The sequence below is a fragment of the Coloeus monedula genome (genome assembly GCF_965178545.1).
Source record: "Coloeus monedula genome assembly, chromosome: 1".
Lineage (NCBI taxonomy): Eukaryota > Metazoa > Chordata > Aves > Passeriformes > Corvidae > Coloeus > Coloeus monedula.
In genome coordinates this window covers 13,208,304-13,227,627 of record NC_138781.1, presented here as the reverse complement: position 1 = coordinate 13,227,627, position 19,324 = coordinate 13,208,304, and the positions used below count along the sequence as shown (strand labels likewise).

General features: G+C 40.7%; 1 protein-coding gene across 1 annotated transcript in view; it reads left to right on the top strand.

Annotated features, from left to right (window-relative positions):
- The first annotated feature begins 995 nt into the window (after positions 1-995).
- CCNY (cyclin Y) overlaps positions 996-19,324 on the top strand; it is a 119,585-nt gene continuing 101,256 nt past the window's right edge. Inside the window, exon 1 of the mRNA XM_082303343.1 lies at positions 996-1,518. Coding sequence (XP_082159469.1) covers positions 1,365-1,518 — 154 coding nt within the window. The 5' untranslated portion in view covers positions 996-1,364. The remainder of the gene's footprint in view (positions 1,519-19,324) is intronic.

Genomic DNA, 19,324 nt, shown 5'->3' with positions numbered 1-19,324 from the left:
TTCATCAATAAACATTCAAAAGGTAGTTGAAAATTAAAATTACTTTTTCTTTGCAATGTGTGATCTGAAAAAAAAATGTAGGATAGAAACTTTTAAGTCTTTCATGTAATCATCTGACTTGAGCAGATCTTGTGAAAACATCAGATATCATGAGATGCCTGATAGAATAAATAATGGCTCCCTGGACACAGGGCTGTAAGTCAAAGCATCTTTTATAAATACATAAAAGTGCTTTTCTGTTATCAAATTATGAGTGTACCCATTCAACTATCATGACTCAGATCTCCAGCAGTCAAGAAATTCACTTAGATTACAAAGATTTAAAGAAAAAAATATCAACAAAGAAGACTAATGAAAACTATCCCCATCTTTAGCATTACATTGAATATGACAAAAAGGATTTTGACTGGGAAAGCCCTGAACACGTGGAAGCGTACAAAGGGGCACTTTACACCCTCTCATTTCTCTGTGGCCTGTTATCTTTGGAACCGTCAGTCTACAGGAAAGCTTAACAAGTTTTCAGAGAATTCGTGCAGTCCCTACAAAGCTCTGGGACACCAGTGACTATTTCCTACCGCATGCGGGCCCCTCACGGCGGGGCAGGTGCGGGGCCGGGCCGGGCTCGGGCCTAGATCGGGCCTCCCGCGGGGTCCCTGCTGCGGACACGAGCACGGAGGGTCCCCGAGGAGCCCCCGGGCCAGCACTGCGGCCTCAGCCTGGCCGGGCCCCGCGGGGAGGCAGCGGCTGCCGCCCCCGCTCCCTCCGGCACCAGCGTGCTGAGCTCCTGGATTGTGGGAGAGTGTCCGTGTGCGAGACGCTCGAGCAAGGAGGGCCGGAGACCCAGGGGCCGCGGCTCAGGGGGGCTCCGCCAGTGGCTGCCGGGGCGGCCGCTCCCGCAGCCCGCCCGGCGGGAGGCGTCACCGCCCGCTTGAACCGGAACCGGTTCGCGGGGGCCGCCCGGGGCGGCTGCTGCTGCCGCCGCTGCTGCTGCTGCGGTGTCGCTGCCGCGGAGGCTGCGGTGCTGCCGCGTGGGTGCGTGCGCGGAGCGGGCCCGGCGGCTGCGCGGGGGCGGGGGAGGATGGGGCTGTGCCCCGGCGGGCCCCGCGCTGCCCGCCCGCGGAGGAGGGCGGCTTAGCTGCGGCAGCCCACGCCGGCGGGCCGCTCTGCGGGGCCGCCTCCGCGGATGAGCCGCCGGGGGGAACCGCCGGCGAGTGCAGCCGCAGGGCGCCGCAGCCGCCACCGCCTCCTCCCCCGCCGCCGCTCCCTCTTGTCGCCGCTGCCGCCCATGGCTTCCCGCCACCCCCGCTGACCGGCCGCCCCTCGCCTCCTCCCGAGCCGGGCCGGGCCGGGGCCGGGCAGAGAAGATGGGGAACACCACGTCCTGCTGCGTCTCCTCCAGCCCCAAGCTGCGCCGGAATGCCCACTCTCGGCTGGAGTCCTACCGCCCCGAGGCCGAGCTGAGCCGGGAGGACACGGGCTGCAACCTGCAGCACATCAGCGACCGGGAGAACATCGACGGTGAGCGCGGGCGGGCGCCCCGGGGAGCCGCTGCATCCCTTCCCCTCCCCTCCACTCCCTGCGGCGGGCACGGCTCTGCCCCGGCGGCTCCCCCGCGGGTGGGGCCGGGCCGGCCGGTCCCGCTGTCCCGGCACCGCGTCCCTCCGGGCTGCCACGGACGGTGCCGGTCCCCGTGCCCGCCCCCGCGGGGCTCACGGGGATACCGCGGTACATTCCGCCTCCAGAGCTGCTCATGTCCCCGGGGAGTGCTGTGCGGGACCCTTCTAGCGGGGGCTGGGAGCATCCTCCCCCCGCGCCGCGCCGCATCCCCTGGCAGGGTGCAGTTTTTTAGCCCCGGGTCTGCGCTGCCGAGACCCTTCGCCCTTCAGAACGTCGTGAGGTGATATTACGGTCAGTCCCGGCGGGCTCATACACCTGGGGCTCGGCTGTGGCCCAGGGGAGTGTCCCTCGCCCTTGGCAGGGCTGGCTGTGCCGAGCTCACGTCACCTGCCGGGATGTCACCTGCCAGGCCTCTGCAGGGGTGAGCGTTTAAAGGACAAACCCTGCCAGCGATAAAAGTGGGAGAAATGCTTCCCATGACAACCTTCTCTTCCAGTGACTTTTTCTTCCGTTACTGTCATGATGAAGTACAGTACTCATCATGAATACTGCCTCGCTCTCTCTTTCTCTGCAGAGGTATTAAAAAAGCCATGTTCCTGTTGGTATAGTCGTGACTGAATGTGGTGCCGTTCTGGCTCGCCAGAATACAGCTTTATTTTAAAGATGTGGGTTGAGTTAATGTATATGTGTAATTTAGTTTTTGATTAGCTGAAGTATTTAGTCCTAAAACTTTACTTGCTAAAAGGTCAGCTATCTCATGGATTTGTTCACATGAACTGCCTTTGGTAGAAAGCCAGAAAGAAGGACTTTGGTGCCCTTCAGTTTGCCTTCCACATTTTTTCACAGTTTATTAGATTGTGATTTTAGTACAGAATTCAATGTTCAGTCACTTTTTGACACTGGTAAAGTTGTGAAGCCTGTGGAAGCATATGTACCCTCACTAGTTTCTTTCAGTGAGGTGCATTCTAGAAATAGGAATGTTTTTCAGATGTCTTTGCTACATGCAGTTGAAAAATTGAGTCTAACAGGATCAGTAGGTGGAAAAAAATACATAATGATCTGATCTGAGAAAGCCAGAGAGGTGAAAGAACCAATTGTTGATCTGTGAATGATTAATTCTTACAGCATCAGTGGTGTACAGTGTAGCAGGATGCAGCTCTCTCTGATGGCACGGATTTCTCCATCTACAACAACACAGGCTGCAGTGAAGTTTTTGGTCAGAGATGTGTGGGTTTTGTGCCTTGTTCTTGGTGTGCCTTTTTTTTTTTTTTATGGATGGGAAGAAAGGCCTTGATAGAAATAGTAAGTGCATGTGTGTTTGCACATTACATGTGCATGTAATGCAGGTAAGTTCCTGCATCTTAGTAGTTATTTGCAAAAAAACCCAGAAAATCTTTATTGGTTGGTTATTTCATTTGTTGGGTCAAGGTACATGTGTGTTCTGTCTCTCTTCTCCTTTAAACTGTGGCATGTTTCAAGGCTAGAGTTGTAACCTGTTTTTACAGAAAATACCTCATACATTATTTATTTTTACGTTTTGTTGGTTTTTGTCTGGGGCCATTGTCGGTGCAGTGCCACAGTTTCAAATGGGCAAGCTGTCTTCAAATTTGAAAAAGAAGAGTTTTGGGTTTCCTTTTATGCTTTACTCTACTCTTGACCCTTTTTATGGATAGAGTCTGAGAAGTAAGTTTTCATTGGGGAGACCGATGGGTAATAAATGTCTGTACATGCAAAACAATGGGACAGACTGGGGTAAAACAACTTTCTGAAGTGTGCTTTGTTGCAGGTCTGTTACCCTGGAGTCATGCTCACTGAAGGTCTCTTGGTTAAAGATGATGACTATTAAATGTAATAGGATGAGTCTGTTTCTGAAATGTTATTTCATATTAGACTAGCTATTATGTTTTTGTTGTTAGATCGTTTGAAGTTGTATGGTATACAGATGTTTGTGGATGAGACACTGGGGTGGGAAAACCCCTTCACAGTAGAAAACTCTGATGGTATTTTTATCATTTTACAATGAAAGAACAATAGTCTGGTTATCTGAGTTGTGAAGAGAATGCTGGATGTTTATTCCTTAGTGTTCCTGCAAGTCATAAGGTTTCTTAAATTGGTAGTGTTGCCAAATGTACTTTTTTTAAAAATTAAATAAATGATGACTAAGACTAATGCACTGAAAGGAGACATTTCTGACACTTCAAATTTATTTCTCACTGTTCTTCAAGTGAGAGCCCTTCCATCCTGCTTGGGTATATGTGTCAGTGACAGGTCTCAAAGTGCAAATTCATGTCTCTAACAGTCGTTTAGTTTGTCTGTGGTACCTTTAGGAACTGTAAAGACCATGTCATGTAGTGTCTGAGTTACTGTGTTTTGTGTGGAAGTTGTTTTCATGCTCATATTGATGGAAGTTCAGGAAATATTTTACTTTTTGAAGTGGGTAAATCTGCTTTAATAAATCAAGAACTTTTAGAACCATTAAATCAGCTGTGGGCTATTTTAAGCTTTTAATAGATGCATGGTTTTCACTGTTACAGGCCCTCTTTCTGGCAGTATGAGAGGGAGAAAGAAAAAGAGAGAGGGATGTCAAACCTCAGACAGTGATTTAACTGGAAATTTTAGTACTAGTGGAACTCTTTGACATCTGCCTGTCTTATGTACTCCCTAAGGAAATGTTCATCAAATCTGCCTTCAAAATCATGCTTTTGAATTGTCTTCTCTAATTCAAGTTCCATACACAATCCACTAGTAGTGTTTTAAGGAACAGGTGGAGGAATTATTTTTCAGTAGGAATTGGTTTTTTATAACAAAACAGCTCTACATCACTGGTACCTTGCCAGAAAAATCTCAATTTCTGTAATATTTTACAACTGTTTATAAATTGGCATCTGAAAGAGAAGGGGAATTTTGAAAGAGTTTTGATTAGGAGGTATTTATCAAGTGACTTGTTCTGGAGAATAGTAAAGTTGAATTTACCTTTTTTCCTCTTTTTTCTTCCCCTCAAATTTCTAAGAAGGTAGTGGACTTCTAGAAAAATCCACATGTGCAAAATTGCCTCTCTGAATATTGTGCAGTCACCAGAATGCTTTGCTTTTGTTTGTTTCTGAATGCTTTTTTATTTGTTTTATTGTTAGTTTGTACAGACCCATGATAATGAAAAACACCTAACAGATTTTTTATGTTTTTCTCTTTTGAGGAAGAGGGTAACTGTAACATACAGACGTTACCTTCTGGTTTTGATGATTTATTACTTAGGCTGAGCTTCCACATTTCTCAGTGCTTCACATTTAGAAGTTTACTTTAAGAAAATTATGGTAGTGGATTCAAAACTTGTAGATTTCTACATCTACCTATTTGCTGTCAAGACTTCTTTTACAGCAGTTAATGGCAGCCATAAGTAACAATAGTTAAAAGCTTTATGTGTCAGATTCTGTATCTCATTTGGATGCAAACTTTTGCCTGTGCAAGCTGTGTAAGCACCTTGGTGTAGGCATTGTGTAAGTCCTCACTGGCTGGGCTACCCATAGCCTAGACTCCACTTACTCTTTACATCAGCAAGTCACAGTCAGACCCAGTGGTGGCTTAACTTGAGAAAAGGCAGCATAAGCTCATGTGCTCAGATGTGATTTCTCTGTTTGAAGCATGATTTCTATAGTCAGCTTTTCAAGTACGGAGCTGTAGTGAGGGGGTGAAAGGGAACATCTTATCACAAATATGATGGTGTGAAGCAAAGCTGATACCATACAATGAAATTGGCCAAAAGTCTGTTCCTGAAACAGAGACTAGATGGAGAGTTCCTAGGCTATTTCAAGAAAAGACAGTTCTTAATGATCAGCTCCTCCCCTTTTTCCCCTTCACCCCGCAAAAATCAGATTTTTTTTTTTTTCTTTGTAAACTGCTAATGTCACTAGGTCATGCATTGCTAGCTCAGATAATGTTCTGTGCAACTGTGCATCACTGATAAACCTTTTCAGCCCTTTTCATGATGGGTCAATCATGTTTTTGCTGCATAATGCACAGGCTCCTAAGAATGGACTGCTTTTTAAAAAGCCATTTATTTGTTCATTTACATATTTTTTCTCCCTCCATCTTCTTGGAACTGCCATAAGGGAGTCTCTGACATGAGATTAGTTAGTATTTGTGTATCTCTTGTCTACTGGGTTTTATAAGAATTATGAGATTTTAGCAAAATAGAAGGAAGTTTTAAAATGTCTGCCCCATATACCTAATGGAATTTTGCTTAAAGGGAATACTGGTGTTTTCAAGAGCTAGGGCATGATGGGTTGCACGTTGTGAAGTAACTGACCTACTTGACAAAAGTCAAGACATAAGCACTTCAGCAGCAAATTAAACATGCAGTGTGCTGCACACAGACATTCCTGCTAAAACGTGGATTGTACAAGGATAGCCTTTCTTTAAAAACAAAGCCTATTTGGTTTACAGAAAATTCTCGTTCAAAAAATGTTCTTGTTCCCTTAGCCAGAAGTCCAGCACAGAGGTGATCTATGTGCCTTTCAGTACTACAGTTTTGGTATTTGGTATTTGGCATTACCTACTTAAGCATTTGTCAGAGGTCATGTATCAAGGATCCACTGCATCAAAAATTTACAAATGCAGCCTGCTGTGGCCTTCATCAGTGAACCTAGGCCCATATTGCACCTTGCTAATGATGCCTCCTGCACAGCTTTCTTTTTTCTTCGGTTACCAGCCTTATCTGATTGTTCTGTCTGTGCCCTGCTTCTCCTGAGAAGCACCATCATGTCGTACAAAGCCTTCCCAAAACCTCATTTTTACATTGTTCACATCAAACCAATAAATGTACACCCTGTATGAAGTCAGTATTTTCATATTTAGCTGCAGAAACCTTCAGATGCACACATACTAGGACTAGTCATATCTGAACTTACCTCTAAGAAATTCTATTTGTGCACTGCCATCTGATTAATAGTTTCTTTGAAAGTGAGTTATACAAGATCAACAATCTTGGCTGGGTAAATTGGTACTTGAAACAGAATGACAGGACTTAAACTTACAGGTCTCAGATAATGGAAGGACTACTGTATTTTAAGTTGTTTTGGATATTTTTGGATTTATATTTGGATATTTTTTGCCTTGGGTTTTATAATAAGAATAATGTATTTAAAAGCAATGAAAACCCCTTCACTGTGTGGTCATAGCTGGTTTACCTAATTTTATGTGCCTACTGAAGGTTTTTCAGTCTTCCAGGGTATGTTTACTGCATCTTCAGGCCTTGCTCAGGTCAGATGATACAAAAACCAGTCCTGGTGGGACACCATACAGCAGCTGACACCGTGAATGCCTTTTTCTAGCTGCTCTCTGCTATGTGTCCTGAGGCTGGAAGGGCAATAAGTGAGCAGTGCCTAGCACTGCCTGATGGCCGTCCTTGTCTTTGTCCTGCCAGCCAGCTGCATGTCAGGCGTGGTCTAAATATCTTCCTTGTTTAACATCTTTGCAAGAATATGAAATACACTTTGCAAACTGAAAACATATCTATAGCCTTTCTCTGAGCTTTCTATGTTGAAATGAATTGGCATTACTTTTGCTTCTTTTCAATTTCTTTGAATTTGGATAAATAGAAATTTTAAAACGTGTAATTTTCTATGTGCATTCTGACATATGGAGTGATCTTTTTCACTTCATCCTGCAGAATATTTAATATGTGTGCCATACATCTCTGAAATGTATGTGAAGATCTAGCCAGCATTAATAAATCTTTTAAGTCTAGCAATTTACTATTTCGATGGACTATTGCAAGCAGTATGCAGAGGTGGTGCCTTCACTGGAGTAGTTACTACTTTCTCCGTATCTTCTGTAAGAAGAATGGACAGTTTGTAAGGAGTTCTGTCTCCTTACAAATCAACTTTGAAAGCAAATATTCCAGAATTGCTGAAATGGACTGTTGGGATGTTCATTTCCTGAGCTGAAACCTTTTGTAGAAGTTGACCAAAGTTCAGAGATAGTTTTACTGTGTTCAACTTTAACTTTTGTTGCTGATTTTGTCTGCCCTATATGCCACTGTAACCCACCCCCTCAGCCCGTGCAGTAGGAGCATCATCAGCTCTTGTGTTGCTTCTGGGAGGACTGGTTTTAAACTTGGAGCTCTCAGTAGCCTGAACTGGGTGGAGAAAGAACTTAGTCTTCAGGCCAAAGCTCCTGCTTCTAATCCTTAACTAGTATAGAAGCTGGCTAAAGAGCTGTGGTTGGCATTAATGGAAAATTACTGATGAAAGCTGGTTGGAGAATTTGCACAAAATGGTTTTCCCCCTTTGTTTTGTTTTCCTTTCTCATCACACTTACAACATTTTGGGCCTGCAAATTGGAAAGGAGTGTTTAGACCAACAGTCATTCAGCTAAGACAAGATTCTCAGATCATCAAGAATTCACATTTTCCGTTAACTGGTGTTAGAATCATAGAATATCCTGAGTTGGAAGGGACCCACGAGGATCATGGAAGTCCAACTCCTATTTATTTACTTCTATCTTTATTTCTTTGGAATGATACTGGAAATTAATACCATTTCTTTTAAGGCAGGCGAATGCTGTAACCATGTTGCTGGACTACCTTTGTTTTGCCATCAGTAGGTGCAGTTTGCACTGCAAAACTTCTGCTGTCCTCCTGTAGCTTATGGTGGTTTGAACAAAATATCAATAACATCAATGTTTTTGGTGCTGTGAGTGGCACTTTATTACTGTTTTTGTTGGTGTGAAAATGTTGCAGAAAACTGCAATAGTTGAATGCTCAGACAAAGTTATGGAATAGACCTAATCCCAAAATTAAGAGTGAATTTTCATCCACCTTGTGTAGCATTTCCCATGCTCTTTTCCACTGTGGTTCTTAGAGGGAGAGTCTGCACTGTGATGTTCTTCTCTCTGTAATCGGAAGAGTCAGCCTTCAACTACTGATTCGTAATTTTCTTTTAAATAAAACCCCACCCAGCCTTAGTTAAAAAAAGTTGTATCTCAGACTTTTTGCTTGCTTATTTTTTTTGTCTACAAAATGATTCTTACACAGCTGTGGCTGAGATCTAGAAGATATCAGATGGGAAGTGAAAGTATTTACTTTCAACAGTATTGAAACCAATATGAGAGGGTGTTGAAATTTTAGAAGATTCTTTTCTTTGTTGTGTTGGTATTTCATTAACAGTGGGAATTGATGAGTTATTCCTGCATCTAAAAGATGGATTTTAGGGAGACAAAACTTACAGAAGATACAGAGTACAGTACAGAGTACTCCAGGGCTTTGTAAAGTCAGGCTACCCAAAGTGATATGATAAAGGTGCAGTGTTACTGAATGAAGATGCAAGACTTGATGGTACAGGGATTCTTTTCTAGATTTAGAATTAGCAGTTAGAATTACTGGCATGCTTAAAATTGTTTGTGTTTTGCATTTTATCCCTGCACATTAGCATTCTGGGAAGCAGTACCTTTTTGTTGCCATGTTGTTATTTGTTTTATGACATCCTAATGGATGCTTCCAACTGAAAAAGAAACTTATTACCATCTTTGTTCCTGGAAAAAATATATTCATTTCAGATATTGAAAGTAGTACTGCATGGGAAGGAAACCGTGCTTGGTCAGCAAAGATGTTTTGAATTGCTATCCTACATTTTTTCACTTCTATGGAGGGGGTCATTTAGGAGTTGTCAGTAGATGAGGCTGTGTATGTGAAATGGCTGGGAGCAGTTAACACTTTTGTGCTATTTATCAATAGCTCAATTTTACAGTTAAATATATGGTGGTTTCTTTATCCTCTTTCCTGACCTTCCTCTGGAAGGACATTGCATTAGATTAGAAGAACCAAAATTTGGAAATTGTAGCTGATCCTGAACATAGGAGACCATGCTTCCCTGCTTGGGCTAAAAGAAACTTTCAGGCTATGGTCAGTGAGCTTTACAAGCAGTAATGACATCTCTGAAGTACTTTGTGAGCTGTGTTGTGCAGTAAAGTGATACAAGTGATCTAAAGACCTTGAAGAAGGTCTTTCAACATTTGAAATTAATTAGATCTCTTGATTCCTAGGCTTCTGTTAGGAGTTTTGGATCTCATCTGTTTTTCTAGCTTGGAAAAAAGTTGTCTCTGTGCTATATATACAATATTCATTCAGTAAACTGTAGTCTCTGCTAATTTGGCGTGGGTCTCTCCCCACTTTCTCCTCTTCAGAGAACACTGTTATAATAACCAGTGTGAAATACAGGTTGGAAAAAGAAGAAGTTATGATTGAGAACCTGCATATAATCCTAAAATAAATTTTGATTTTCAGACGGTTGGTTTGCTTATTAGAGGACGGCAATCTCCTGTGTGTTTGGGAGGTAGAACCACAGCTATTAGGAATTGGGATCTTTAAAATCTCTTTTTTTCCCTGTTTGTTTTGTTTTCTCTTCATTTTGGAGAACTTTGAAGGACTTGTTTTTATTAAGTTTATGAGAAATATAACTGAAATCAACAGAGTTAAAATTCATAATATTAAGTCCAGTGGCAGAATATTTTGCCTAACAATTCATAGCATTATTCTGTTTGTAACTAGGGGAAAAAACAGTTTCAGATTTTATTAGAAAGTATTTTATTTCTAGTTGCTAGCAAAGTTTCAACTGCGGCTATAGCTAGACTTAAATTTATTTGATCTCCAAACTCAGTAAAATATGTTGAGTATGATCTTTAATTTGAAATTCTGTGCCCTGTTCACTATCACTATTAAAATAAGGATTGTAATTAACCACTTGACATAGGTGTTCATACATGTGTTTTGAAATCCTAGTGTTTTAACTTTTAAATAGTAATCAGTGATTGATTTATTTGCATGGGAGTGAACAGTTCTTAAAGAGATTTTGAAATTAAGATTTATGAGCTTTCTTCTGGTTAGTATTTTGGTATTTCTTGTTAAAATCATATGTAGTAAATTTCAAAGTTCAGATGGTAAAATAAACATCAAGGTAAAATCCAGTTTCACGAGTGAACAACAGGATCTTTTGCGGGTGCCTCTGCTCTGAGCTGTGTGTCAGTCCCACCTGGTGCTCCCTGTGAATGCACAGCTCTCAGTGGCACTTCCTTGTTGGAGCTGGTGGTTGTGACTATTCCTAGCTGGCAGAAATCCATATGCATTTATTCAGTCAGTCGGTGGAGGCTAAAAGGGTGTGAAGAGTTTGGAAATGCAATTGTATTTTAATCTTTCAAATCACACTCTGTGCAGCTAAATGTCCTCCTTCCTTCTTGGATAATTTACTTGGGTAAGTGTCTAGAATCCTGCATTTACAATATCCAGTTACTCTCTCTGTGTCAGACATAGAAATTGGAATTACAATTTTATGGAGGGTTTTCTGTACTTTTTCATGGGTTTAGGTACGGGAAGGATTCCTGTAACAGATGGTCCTAGAGATCAAGTCTGTGATAGAAATAATAATAAGTAGGAGAGATTTAACTGGTTGTTTCACGGAGAAAAAGAAACCAATACTGTTCTTGAAAGCTAAAGGAAACAAAAAAATAATTTAAAATTCCATATATAACCAGTGATGCAAATTCTAAATCTAGAAACTAGTTTTCCCTGGGCAAAAATGGTTATTTAAGTGAAGGGGACATTGCCAAGTTAAATTGGACTGGAAATGAATGTTTTGTGAAAAGTAAGCTTTTGACATTAAGTCACATTTCTTTAAAAAATATTATGGTAAAGAATTATTTTTGTAACAAGTATTTGAGTCACAGTTCATGCAATCCAAACACTGAGGTTTTACATTACTACATGAGAACCTGAACTTATATTGTACAACTGCTCTCATATTTTCACATACCTGATTGTAGGGGGTTTTTTGTTGTTTTTGTTTTTCTCCTTACTGCGTGTTTTAATTTTTGAATATAGATTTGCAGTTAAACAGCAGTGAAATTATGTGTGGTTGTGGGTAGAAAAGAAGAGGAGAACTTAAGCGAACACTTCAGTTGCTCTTTTGTCTCTGATTTCATGTTGATTATCTCAAAACAGGTTCCCATGGATATATCAATGTATTTGTTACTGTAGGGAAAAAGCAAGTGTACTTGTACTGACTATACTCAGTGGTTATTCAAGTGAGGAATGGTGCTGTCTGACACTGTGACTCCTGCCAGGCGTTTGTGCTCCGGGGAGGGTGCTGGCAGTGGGTGATCCCTGCACCATGGAAGACCCTGGGCATGGCCCCTGTGCCTGCGTGTCCTCCTGCCCCTGGTGGCCGAGGTTAGCTCGGGGCCTCCTCTGGTACTGGGCTGCTGGATAACTGGGATGCAAACCCAGCGTGGCTTTGTCCTTGGGATATCTGTGAGCTTCAGGAAGCTTGGGAAGTAAAGGCCCTATAGGCCTCTGGCCTTTAGTGGAAGAACAGGCTGCAGTTAGGCAGCAGATTCTGCCCCCAATTTTTTTTTTTTTTTTTTTTTTTTTTTTTTTTTTTTTTTTGGTGCATGTATGTGTGGTCTTGAATGAAAACTTTGTTCTTAAGATTTTATGTTTAACAAACATATTGGAAAGTAACATTTTTAAAGTAAGAAGTTAATGTATTGGTTTTTGGCGTGTTGGTAGTACAATTGTAAAAGCAGCTTCAAACTGAAAGATAAATATATTCCTTTTTGATCATTCCTCCAATGATTTTTAATGATTCCTCCATCCTTGTTGCTTTACCAGGACTGATTTTTATCTGCTTTTATCCCTTCTCCCCCTTTGTTTTGTATCACTCATTCAGAGTCTGCCTTACTTGCTTCTTGCCTGTGCTCAGCCCAACCTTTTTCTACCCACAACACACAGACATCCTGTCTCTGGTCTCATCACCTCGTACTTGACCCCTTCTGTTTTGCAGTTCTTTTTGAGCCATGACAGGTGCACAACAATACAGTTTGTTCTAGTAGAGGGTCAGTGAAGACTCCAGGGTGGCATCATAACTTTCAACATTGATTTTAAAACAAATATCTTAGGTCATGTTTTCATTTCTGCATTTGCTGCACATTCCTGCTTTCCTCCCTCTCCTACATGTTTTACAGACGATAGTCCTGGTTCTCTTGGATCTGTGTGATGGTTATCCACAAATTGGTAAGATTTCTGTATTTCTGCATTTTATCTTTGGACTTCCAAGTAGCATTTTCATCTCTGTAATTTTCTTCATATCTTTTGGAGATGTGTGTTGTATGAATGTATGTCCTGGATTACAGTTTGGGGTTACAAATAAACCATGGTGCATGAGTTGTAATTCTTAAAACAGGCTGTGAGGCTATGTAGGTTTTTTCTTTTTAAAGAGTGTGGAATGCATATACACTGCTTTCTTGTGAATAAAAACCTGAAAAGAGATGTAGTTGGTAGCAGTCTTAAGATTTGCATTTCATGGAAGAAATTTCCTGGTAATTACCATCTTTGTAATTAATACTCTGCCCATTATTCAGTGTGTCCAGCTGTATGTAAATCTTCTCTAACCATGTGTTTTTGCATTTCTTTCCTCATGCAAATGAAGAACCTTCTGGGTTTCTGTTAGGGGACTCAAATCTGACTGATTTGGCATTGCCTAATTGAAAGAGAGGTTCTATTGCTGGAAAAGGTTTTCTTTCTATTGAAGGAATGGGAATGTGTGACGACTGAGCTCAGCAGTGCCCAGTGGGATTGGTGGCTGGCCTTTTCTGGCCAGAGTTACCTAGCCTGGGTTACCTAGCAGACCAGGCAGCACCCTGAGGGGCTGGCAGGGCAGGAAGGGCAGTTGTGCTGTCACTGTTGGGTTTCTGGAGTCCAGCCCAGTCCTGGCCTGCCAGGGAATCGTGGGACCTTAGTGGGAGTTTTCATCTCCCAGTTGTGGCCCATGTGTGGTACTCTTCCTTCTCTTGGTTTTGTTAGTCTGGGCTCCTGTCCATGTGAAGGTCTTAGTTTGCAGGTCAGAAGGGCTCTCTAGCCCTGTTGTCTACTTCTAGAAAGTGTTTTGCAGAAGGCTGCTGAAATGGTCATGAGTGCTTCCTGTGCTCGCCTTGCTGGCCATGCCAACATCTCCACCAGCAGTTCCTTCACACTGGTCATGCTGTGCTAATCAAAGCTGGGGGCAATGTCACATGTTAAGTCAGCACACTGTCAACTGTGGCTGTAGCTGTATAACTTGTCTTATTTATGTGATAAAAATTATATTTTGTAGCAATTAGATCTCATGAGAATGTGCTGACTTGCTTGAGTCATTGTCAGTTCTTACATGGAGGTTTTAATGCTGGTTTTCACTGAGGTAAAATAGCTTTGATGCAGGTATACCAGAAATAAGCTGTTACAGGTAACTGTCAAATGGCAGGTGGGATAACTGCTGATGTAAATGCTTGGCAGGAGTGCAGCAGTATATAAATAAGTGTGAAGCTTCAGTTCAGCAGTGCATGCAAACTGTATACTCAAGTGCGTTGCTGGCTGTAAAGCACTTATATTTGCAATGATACTAAAGCATCTGAGCTTGTTCTCACACAGTTAATTGCTATGATAAATTTTCTAACCAGGGCCCATGTGAGAATAAGGCTTCTTGAAGTAATTCAGAACATGGAGCTTGCTCTTGCAAGACTATTAGTGTTCAGCAGGGCACTTGTTGAAAGAGGATATTGCATCTGATTTATAAATAGTCCTATTATCTTCTATTGCTTGCTACAGTTCTCTTTCCTCAAGTAACTCAGGTACTTTTTTCTTGGTAGCTGATAGAAAATAATAAGGCAGGTATGCACTGAAAAAACTTTATTTTTGATGTCTTCTAGAGAGTTGGTAATATCTACCTGTAACCTGGAAATAAAATTTTACCCAGGAACCTGTTTGATCTCTGGAAAGATCTCTGTGGCATCTTTCAAGTAAGATTTGACAATATTTATGTATCATTTGGAGAGAAACCCAAGACTTGGTTCAAGAAAATAGTTTTGTGCCACTGATAAATGGCATTACCTCTGTTTACCTTGCTGTTTAGATCTGATGGTCTTTTTTCACACTCTTTATTTTTCATGTATCCTTCTCTTTTGTCTCTGTTTATCCCTTTATGGCGGGGTTTATTGTTTTGCCACAAGTAAGCTTTTTTACCATAGCTAGCTGAAGTTACTCTCCAGGACTGAGTCATGATAATATTTTTTGGTCCCATAACTAAACTTGGGGTGAGTGTATTTTCTTAATGGAATTTAAAATACATGGGAGAAAAAAGTCACAGTTTCCTTATCATAATATATAGCAGCTATGTCCAGGCACATGCCAATGTGTTTTAAGTAAATAGCCAGTACATTGGTAGTTAGCATTAATTATTTCCCTTGGCTTCATTCCTTTGATTAAAAGGGATCATTGTCATCTCCATGGTGGTACATTGACCTAGTAAACAATGGAGAATCAGAAATTACTTGCAAATGCAGGTTGTTGTGATGAACAACACTTTGTGTTCAGGCTTGTGTTTATTAGTATAATATATTAATAATGGGTAACTTACATGTTTTCAAGCTCAGACTGCAGTAAAGAAATGTTCTTGGCTCTCTAGTTATCAAAAATATGAAATAAAAACAGAAGGATTGGTGATATGAACAAAGAAAGCTGAAAATTATTGGAATATTAAATAATTTGCAAGTACTGTTCTCGGGAACAGAATTTATTTTTAAGTTAAATATGTCCTCTTCCCCTTAATGGAAGTTCTTTTATTTCCCTGATATTGAAGATTTTTATTTTTTAAAGACAATATCTTGATGCTGCAAGCTAGAATTAAAAATATCAGGAGGCATCTTTCAAGCAAAGCAGTCTCCATGTCAACAAGTAATATTTGTGAGAGAATTAAAAGCCCTTGAAACATGTTAGACTTACAGTGAATGGGTGGGGAAGTAATTGTTCTATTCACTGTTACTGCAGACTGTAGTAGAAATTGCAGCATCCCTAATTTGCTTTCTCCAATACCCTTCTCAGGGAATTCAATAGAACCACATTTAAGAAAATTTATCTCCTTATTTTCCAAGGTGATGTATCAAGGCAGCTCTTGAAGTTAGTTCTGTGGTTTGGCAATTCCTTCAGGGTGTGGAATTTTTCAGAAGCCTGTAAGAAAAGAAATGGAGAGGTTTTCTGCTCATTTTGACCAAATAAAAAGTTAATCTGGTTCTTGTAGTAAGATTGCTTCCTTGAAAATAAAATAATTTTGTAAGATTTAGAATAGATTTTGTTTTAATTGTGGGGTTGTTTTGGTTTTTTTTTTTGGTTTTTTTTTTTGTGTGTGCATGTATGTATGTGTACATATATTTACATACATTTATATAAACCCCTCCACAACTAAAACCTTTTGGTAAAGAAAATTCAGGGTTCTGTGTGAATGTAGAAGCTCTTGGGACATAGGTTCCTTGCAGGAACATGTAAATTAAATAGAGCTTATAACAGCCAAAGGCTTACTTTGCTAATTCCTTTATGCCTCTGTACACTGTACAATAGCTCTTCTTGACTCCTATTGTTTGTTCTCAAAAAAAAAAAAAAAAAAAAGATTAAAAATAACCTTCCTGTTTGCAGTCAAAACCAGGGTATCCTTTTGGGGTTTGGTCCTTAGTTCCTGGCTCACATAGGAGTTCTTCACTCTGACCACTCCTGGCTGAAAATACCTTCTGTGCTGACTGTTGAGATGTGAAGGACATACACTGAGAAGTGCCTTATGGGACCTACAAGGGGAACAGCATGTGGTGGGCTCACTAGGCTGGGATGTATCCAAGACAAGATCAGCAACTTTGGTCTTCCTTTGAAGATTAAGTTGGCATTAAATTATACATTCGACTTGCTGTTCTCTTTTATAGTGATGTTCAGCAGTGTCTCTACTTGGAGTTTAATTTATAGTTTTGGAAAAATCCTTTCTACCTCTTCAGCCACTTGGGTTTTAGCAAAGGACAGATTTTTTACTATCTCAAATATTTTCTCAGTGAAAGTGTATTTAAAAGGTATCTGACCAACTGGTCTTCTTTCTCCCTCCCTTCCTCAGACTAGGGGTCTATTCCTGCCTCTGTTGTTTTCTGATGAGTATTTGCTATGTGTATATTATGCTAAGATACTCACTAAATGAGACTGACTTTTAGAAAGGCAAACCACTTGATTACTCGGTGAAGTTAAAAAACAGATGCAGAATAAGCCTTCACTAAATTTTACTTCCTTCCAAAAAGTGCCTTACATACTTGTCTTCAAGTGTTGTATTAGCATGTAGCAGAGAATTTGGGAAATCCCACAGCTGGCCAAGACAATGTCTCTGACAGTAGTGACCGCTCAAAGTGCACAGGAACGTCTGCACTGTGCTGTATTAGAAGAGCTTTGCAGAACTGGAGAATACCTGTAAACATGTAAAAGACAGAGGCAAGAATTAGAACTGCCGTTGCATGTGACTTTTTTTAAAGGGAAGATAGTTCTAGCCTTAAAAAAAAAAAAAAAAAATTGTTTATAAACCTCTGTGTCAGATTTGGATTGCTTCTGGTACAGGAAAGTAAGTTTGTCTGTGGTATTGTTATGGAGTGCCTGTATTTCCCAGGCAGAAGGGCATGTGCTGGTATGTGAGCAGCAGACATCCTTAAATAGTTGACACTTTAATTTTATAAGGCCTTGGCTACATTGATGGTTTGTGAGCACACAGTGACAAGTTTTCAGAGTTGACTAGAATGCTAAAAAATATTAATTATTTTTTGTTTACTTAATTTTGTTCTTTAAAAAAAAGAGATGTTTTATAAGGACATCCAAATCAAGTTGAATTTTCGGTGTGGAATACGATTTTAGTGCTTTGCTGCACAGGTACATGCCCATACAGACTGATGTTTGATTTGGACTAAAACAGAGGAGCAAGGGGCCATCTTTCTCAGTCAGGTATGGAAGTAGGACAGGCTTTCCAAAACTCAGTAATTTGTGCATTTCATCCCTGGCCTCCTGATTTCTGAAGGAGCTGTGGACAGCCTTATAGTTTTGTTAGGCCTCAACTTTTTTGCATAGAATGCTGGGGGTGATTTGAGTATTGCATGCCCTGTAATTACACTTCGGTAGGAACGCAGTGGAGTCATCAGCTGTGCTTCATGGTCTGGGTTTTCCTTGCCTAAGCAGTGTGCGAAGGGGAAAAGAAACTGGAAGCATGAAACTTCAGTTAACAGTTACATTTTTGCTGCTCTGTGTATTGGAGAGCATTGTTAGCATACACTGAAAAGAAAACTGGATTTATATTGGGAAATATATTGCTACTGGATAAAAGGAAATGTTTTCTTCTAGAAAAGGTGTCTCCAGAATGTACTGCACTTGCTCGTATAGGCATCTTTACTAATGGCAAGAATTACATGCTTATAAGTAAAAGTCAGAGGTTAAACTAAAGTTGAGGACTAGCCCCTGAGTTGTGTATATCAAGTCTGATAATGCCTTAAACAATGGATTAAGAGGAAAAAAATCCTAACACCCCTCCTCCCACCAAATTCTGTACTGCACTTTTTCACAAGACAGACATACGAGGAGGAAGCAATATTGCAGTTTGAAACCACAGTCAAGTGCTCATGCATTTATGGTGTTACTGTTTCAGTTCCCCTTCATTTCCAATAGAAGAGAAAAAACTTCTGAAAGACTGTATTTCACAGAAGATTAGTGTTCAGAATATTTAGTTTATGATAGTTAACAGGTGACATTCTAGACCTTAATTTTTATGGCTTTTATCTAAAGCCTGTCCAGAACACTGATTAAGAAAATACTTTTACCTGGGCAGTTTTGGTTTAATTAAATAGAAAAAGATTTTATTTTTGTACGTGTCGGTGTGCAATCTTGATTTGAAGCCTAATGAGGAACACAGTGGATAAAACCTATAAAATGTTACATCGTATCAGTATTTTCAAAACTGCCCCTTACCCAGTCCAATTTCTGACGTTTGAAATCTTGTCCATTTTTAGTATCTCTTCTGTCATCATTTTAAAGGTGTTTCCAGTCATTACTGAAATTGCAAGAAAGTTTCTACATAGTCTGATGCTACCTTGAAAAGTCTGGATGTAAAAGTAAATCGATAGAAGGTGACACTATTCTGTGATCTCTCTGTTATTACTTGCAGTTACCTATTTCTAGTCACTGCCTGTGGCTTCACTGATGTCTCAGATGCTCGCTTCTGTTTGTTTCCTAAACGTAAATGTGTTCTGCACATGTAGTAAACAACCTTTTGGCTTTTTGCCATTTCTTGTATCTAAAGATAAGAGAGAATCAGCTGTTAAGTGCCTCCAATGCAGGTGTACAGCGTGACATGGAGTATTATATGGAAAATGGGCATTTTAGCACAGTGTCCCTGCCCTGTGCTGTTCTCTGGGGTGCATTCTCTATCTGGCATCATTAGATGTGTGCAGCAGTGGCAGCTGTGTCGGGGACAAGGTACAGCAGCACATGTTGTGTTTCTGCCTGGAGGTGGCTATATTTAATTGGTGGATGGACAGTCAGAGTCCACTATTGGCAGTAGTCCCAGTATTGCTTTTTTTAACTGGAAGTTGTTCAGTGATGGACACTGAAATTTCAATGAGGCAGATGGAAAGACAGCGGAAAGCTTTTAGATTTAACAAAATTGAAGTCTTTGCTTTGGCAAGACTATCAGTTCTTTCTTCTGTTTTAACTTTGTTCTTAGGGAGTGGAAGAATGTTGTTCTAATTAAAGAAATTAATTGCAAGCAGGTGTTAATATTGTTAATTCTGGTTTGTGTTTGTCCTTTCAGCCGTATCTGATAACAAAGCTATATAAGCATTTTCTTTG